This window comes from Nicotiana tabacum, chromosome 15 (assembly GCF_000715075.1).
Source record: "Nicotiana tabacum cultivar K326 chromosome 15, ASM71507v2, whole genome shotgun sequence".
Taxonomy (NCBI): Eukaryota; Viridiplantae; Streptophyta; class Magnoliopsida; order Solanales; family Solanaceae; genus Nicotiana; species Nicotiana tabacum.
The window spans coordinates 47306437-47312508 of record NC_134094.1 but is presented as its reverse complement, the minus strand read 5'-3'; the positions used below and the strand labels follow the sequence as shown (position 1 = coordinate 47312508).

The 6072-nt window shown below is 40.8% G+C and overlaps 1 protein-coding gene across 1 annotated transcript; it reads left to right on the top strand.

Annotated features, from left to right (window-relative positions):
• Nucleotides 1-643: 643 nt before the first annotated feature.
• LOC107770647 (E3 ubiquitin-protein ligase ATL31-like) lies at nucleotides 644-2435 on the top strand. The gene has a single exon (XM_016589983.2). The coding sequence runs from the start codon at nucleotides 862-864 to the stop codon at nucleotides 2329-2331; it is 1470 nt and encodes a 489-aa protein (XP_016445469.1). The 5' UTR covers nucleotides 644-861; the 3' UTR covers nucleotides 2332-2435.
• The last annotated feature ends 3637 nt before the right edge of the window (nucleotides 2436-6072 follow it).

The window sequence follows — 6072 nt, the reverse complement described above, 5'->3', positions numbered from 1 at the left end:
TTTACATAATGTAAGATCATTTTAGTGATGGCAATTCTCCCAAAAGAATACAACATTTTCCAACTCTTTTTGTTCCTAATATTTCCATCGAACTGCTAAGCACCTTCATTCCAAGTCCAACCTCCTCCAACATATATCGGGTATTGCAACACATCAAACCGATTATTTCTCACTTCCTATTATATATTAATTAATTTGGACATTGTTAAATATAGAGTCAACTAAAACTTAACGAAAATTCTTTTTTTAAAAATCAAATAAATATATTAGAAGTTAATCGAACCAAACCTGAATTGATACTAATAAAAAGGAATCGAATCAATTGCAATAATTTGGAAAAGTATTATTTTTATTATAACAAACGGCTAAATAAAAAATTAAACCGTTAACAAAAAAATTTGGGTTGGTACACTTTTCTAAAAGTAAACAATAGAATTGAACCTCACCCCTAATCTGAAGTGAATGTATTTTAAAGCAAATATATTTTGTCCAAATAATGAAAGCAAAAAAAACAAACTACTAACCTTATTAAAATCCTCCAAGCCCACGTTGAAGCCACCCATTTATGACCAAAAGTAGGTTCAGTTTTAGAACATCTCAGTTCAGCACCCAGTTTTATATATATCCCTATAATAATTTATGCAAACCTTTAATCGAATAGAAGCTGCCTTGCAATCCCCTCCGTAAAGTAAAAAACTCTCCCCTTCTCTCTTTCTTTTCCTTCTTCAAATAATACAACATCTACAACTGACTTTTCCACCCTGCACTGCAAACCCTCAGTATTCATTACATCGCCTTCTCCACACGGCGAAAATTAAATTCCCACTAAAAACAGAGGTATTTAACTGCATTATATGATCCATGGTTTGCTTTGAAAGTCATGATAGATTCGTTTCACTTCCCATTTATCTCCTCATCTTGTTGGTATTATCATGTCCTATGATTCCAAATGCGGCAGCGCTGCCATCAAATCCCGAGAATCGGATCCGGTACCCACGTCCAAGTATTAGCCCAGCAATGGCCATTATCATAGTGGTTCTCATAGCTGCCCTGTTTTTCGTTGCACTTTTCTCGATTTACATCCGCTACCGCATCTCCACTAACGGTAACAGCATCCTCCAAACACTTTCCACGCGCCGCCGCCCTTCTGCTGCAACACGTGGACTCGACAATTCGGTCATCGACACTTTCCCCACCTTTGCATACGCCGAAGTGAAGGATCATCATATTGGCAAGGGTGGTTTGGAGTGCGCAGTATGCTTGAACGAGTTTGAAGACGACGAAAAGCTGCGGTTGATCCCAAAGTGTGATCACGTGTTCCACCCTGAATGCATCGGTGCTTGGCTCAAGTCTCACGTCACTTGCCCCGTTTGTCGAGCTGACCTTACTACTCCTCAACCTGATGTTAAAGCCCAGGAGGTACTAAACCGTGATCAAGAAGGGACAGAGAATCTGCAGCAAAATAAGGAAGTTTCAATACAAATAGGGAGTGATGAAAATTTAACACAGCAAGAGGAGACCTCTAGTGTTAAGCGATTGAGTTTCGACGTGCCGAACCGGCCACCAAGATCGTTTTCTATAAAGAGACCAAAGATGCTGAACAAGTTTAGGTCACACTCGACTGGCCATTCATTGGTGGTACCTGGGGAGAATTTGGACAGGTACACTCTCAGATTATCAGAGAATGTTAGAAAAGAGGTAATGAACCGGGCACTACTAAACCGGACAAAGAGTTGTGCAGTCACTTTACCAAGACATGGTAGCACTAGAAGAGAGTACAGAAAAGGTGCCGGGGAGGGAAGCAATAACGAAGTCTCAATACAAATAGAGAGTGATGAAAATTTGATGGTACAACAAGAGGAGACCTGTAATGTTACGCGAAATTTGAGTATCAACATGCCGAAGCGGCTACCAAGGTCGTTTTCTATAAAGAGACCAAGGACGTTGAGCAGGTTTAGATCACACTCGACCGGCCACTCATTGGTGATAACGGGGGAGAATTTGGACCAGCATACTCTTAGATTACAGGAGAATGTTAGGAAAGAGGTAATGAACCGGGCATTGCTGCTGAACCGGACAAAGAGCTGCGCAGTCACTTTATCAAGATATGGTAGCACTAGAAGAGGGTATAGAACCGGAAATGGAGAAGGAAGAAAGATTGTACCACCGTTCTTTACTAGAGGTCCATCGATGAAGTCACCGAAAATAATGGCTGATATCGAAGAGGGGTCCACTTCACGCAGTGTGAAAATGGCAGTCAAAATGCCGTCGTTCAAATGCTTGGAGCCAAAAGGTGATGAAGCCAGTTTGCTGACAAATGAGTTGGCTTGAACTCTAGTTTAAAAAACTCAAGCCTGTTTAGTTGAAAGTCATCAACCATAGCATGATCCATACTAGTTTTGTTGCAAAGTACAATGCCAAAAGTTGAAATTCAAGATTGTCCATTTCTAGAAATTCTTTAAAATGTTGATTAATTGTTTACGAACAAATAATTTTCAACTTTTTGGTTTTTGCGGGGTTAGAGGAGGTTCAAGTGTGTTTTTCTAGTTGGTGGTTTTAGTAATTGAGACACATTCAATGATGTAATTATGTTTTTGGTTCTCGGTTTCATTCTTCAATGCAATTTTAAGACAAGAAAATAGAAAAGCTGAAAGAGAATATACTCGATACTATGTCTTTTATTTCCTTGGTTAAGATGATGGTGCTGATCTCGATTTTCTCATCGTCTGGAAGTGGTAAGTATTATGCAGCGCATTCTGCAAACGGCAAAATGGATATACTAGTCGTGCAAGAAAAAATATATTATTGTTATGGGATATTCAATACAATACAAGAGGTCCTTATTTATAGTTATACAAGGACATACTACTCCTATTCTAATGTAAGACAAGACTACACTATCTACATAGCTGTAAACTAACACTCCCCCTCAAGCCGGTGCATACAAATCATATGTACCGAGCTTGTTACATATATAACTAATACGAGGACCAGTGAGAGACTTGGTGAAAATATCTGCAAGTTGATCATTCGACCTCACAAACTTTGTAGCAATCTCTCCTGAAAGCATCTTTTCTCTGACGAAGTGACAATAAATCTTAATGTGTTTAGTTCTCTCATGGAACACCGGATATGATGCAATATGAAGGGCAGCTTGATTATCGCACACAAGTTCCATCCGACTGATTTCACCAAATTTCAACTCCTTGAGTAATTGTTTGGCCCAGACTAGCTCACATGTTGCTATAGCCATTGCTCGATATTCTGTTTCTGCACTAGACCGAGCAACTATATTTTGTTTCTTGCTCTTCCAGGACACCAAATTGCCTTCTACTAAAATACAATATCCAGACATAGAACGTCTATCAGAAGGTGATCCTGCCCAGTCAACATTTAAGTATCCAACGATCTGCTCATGACCTCGATCCTCAAACAATAACCCTTTGTCTGGAGTCGATTTTATATACCGAATAATACAGACAACTACATCCCAATGACTATCACAGGGAGAATTCATAAACTGACTTACAACACTCACATGATAAGAAATTTCGGGTCTAGTCACTGTGAGATAATTTAATTTTCCAACCAGCCGCCTATAACTTGCAGGATCGCTAAGCGGCTCCCCTTGTCCTGGAAGAAGTTTAGAATTCGGATCCATCGGAGTGTCAATAGGTCTACAATCTATCATCCCTGTCTCCTCAAGAATGTCTAAAGCATATTTTCTTTGAGAAATAACAATACCTGAGCTAGACTGGACAACCTCAATACTTAGAAAGTACTTCAATCTGCCTAGATCCTTAGTTTGGAAGTGCTGGAAGAGATGCTGCTTCAGATTGGTAATACCATCCTGATCATTGCCAGTAATAACAATATCATCAACATAGACTACCAGATAAATACAGAGACTTAAAGCAGAGTGCCGATAAAACACAGAGTGGTCAGCTTCACTACGAGTCATGCCAAACTCCTGGATAACCATGCTGAACTTACCAAACCAGGCTCGAGGAGACTGCTTTTGACCATAAAGTGACCGACGCAAGCGACATATAAGGCCACGAGACTCCCCCTGAGCAACAAAACCAGGTTGTTGCTCCATATAAACCTCATCCTTAAGATCACCATGAAGAAAGACATTCTTAATGTCAAGCTGATAGAGGGGCCAATGACGAACCGCAATCATGGATAGAAAAAGGCGGACTGAAGCCACTTTAGCCACGGGAGAGAAGGTATTACTGTAATCGAGCCCAAATATCTGAGTATATCTTTGGCAACAAGACAGGCCATCAGGACCAACTTTGACTGCATAAACCCAACGACAACCAACATTAGATTTACTTGAGGGAAGAGGAACAAGCTCCCAAGTACCACTTGTATGTAAAGCAGACATCTCGTCACTCGTAGCCTGTCACCATCCTGGATGAGACAACGCTTCACCTGTAGACTTAGGGATGGAAACCGAGGACAAAGAAGATATAAAAGCATAATGGGGAGATGATAGATGATGATAACTCAAACCGACATAATGAGGATTAGGGTTAAGTGTGGTCCGTATAACTTTTCAAAGTGCAATCGGTGTATTAGGAGCAGGGTCTGAAGTAGGATCAGGTTCAGGTGCAGGACGAGAACCAGTTGGGCCTGATGTAGGGCGCGAACGATGATGATAAGTCAAGAGTGGTGTTCCTGTAGCTGGGGAACTAGGAAGAACAACACTAGACTCCTCAACGGTTGGTATGGGTGAAACCTCTATGGTCGAAAGTGGAGGGGGAGCTATAGTAAACTCCTCAAAGGTCGGTATAGGTAAGACCTCAGAGATATCATGGTGGTCAGCAGAAGTAAAGAAAGGTTTAGACTCAAAAAATGTAACGTCAGCTGACATAAGGTACCTACGAAAATCTAGAGAATAACAACGATATCCCTTCTGAACACGAGAATAACCAAGGAAGACACACTTGAGAGCACAAGGATCTAACTTATCTTTCCCAGGGGCTAAGTTATGAACAAAACACATGCTCCCAAAAATACGGGGTGGAAGAGAGTATAAGGGTGACTGGGAAAACAATACTGAATGCGGAATCTGACCCTTGATGGGAGATGAATGCATCCGATTAATCAAATAACAAGTTGTGAGAACTGCATCGTCCCAAAAACACAATGGAGCACGAGATTCAATTAGAAGTGTGCGAGCATGTATCACCCCAGAAAATTTCGAAGCACTTAAGTGTAAAGCCCAGTAAAATTTTGCAAAAGAATATAATGTTTCGTGGTGTCGAATTGGGCTTATGTGCTTGAGGATTGTATAAATTCTTCACGGCGATCTTGCTCGCCGCGGCTCGGACTTTTTGGGTTGAACAATGCACTGAGGGATAAAGGAAAATATTTGGCAGAGAAATGCATTTCTGCGGTCCATTATGCAATCGCAGAATCACTCTGCGGACCTCATAATGGCCGCAAAGTGAGGCAGGAGAGGGGAAGTTTTGGATGCCATTTTGTGGTCGACTATGCGACCGCAGACTTGCGACCGCAGAACAAGTCTGCGGGTCGCATAGTGACAGCAGATCCAGGCAGATATTTGCAAGTTTTGGACATAAATTATGCGGCCGATATGCAGTCCGCATATCGATTATGCGATCGCAGACCTTGTTCCGGAGCTTCATTTTTGGGTTTTTATAATCCGACCCTACTTCGTTAAATACACTAAAAGGATCATTTTTGAGCAAAAATTCTCATGTTTTAGAGAGAAGGGAGAGTGTCTTAGAGAGAGAGAAAACCCTAGGCTAATTTTCATCAATCTTTGCTCAAATCTTGGACGATTAACAAGGAAAACCCACAAGGTCTTCATCCTAAAGGTAAGATGCTACACCCTAATACTCAATTTCGAATTTTGTCTAGAATTGGGTAATTAGTAAGATAATGTTTTGGCATGGGAGTTGTCCATCTTGCATGCATGTGTTATCAAGGGGTGTAGGAAGATTGTTGAACTAAGCATGGTAAGAAATGGGTTGTGGGATGATGGAATCCTCCATAAAAAGGACCTTGAAACTTTAATATACACCTAGTGTTTGATAAAAT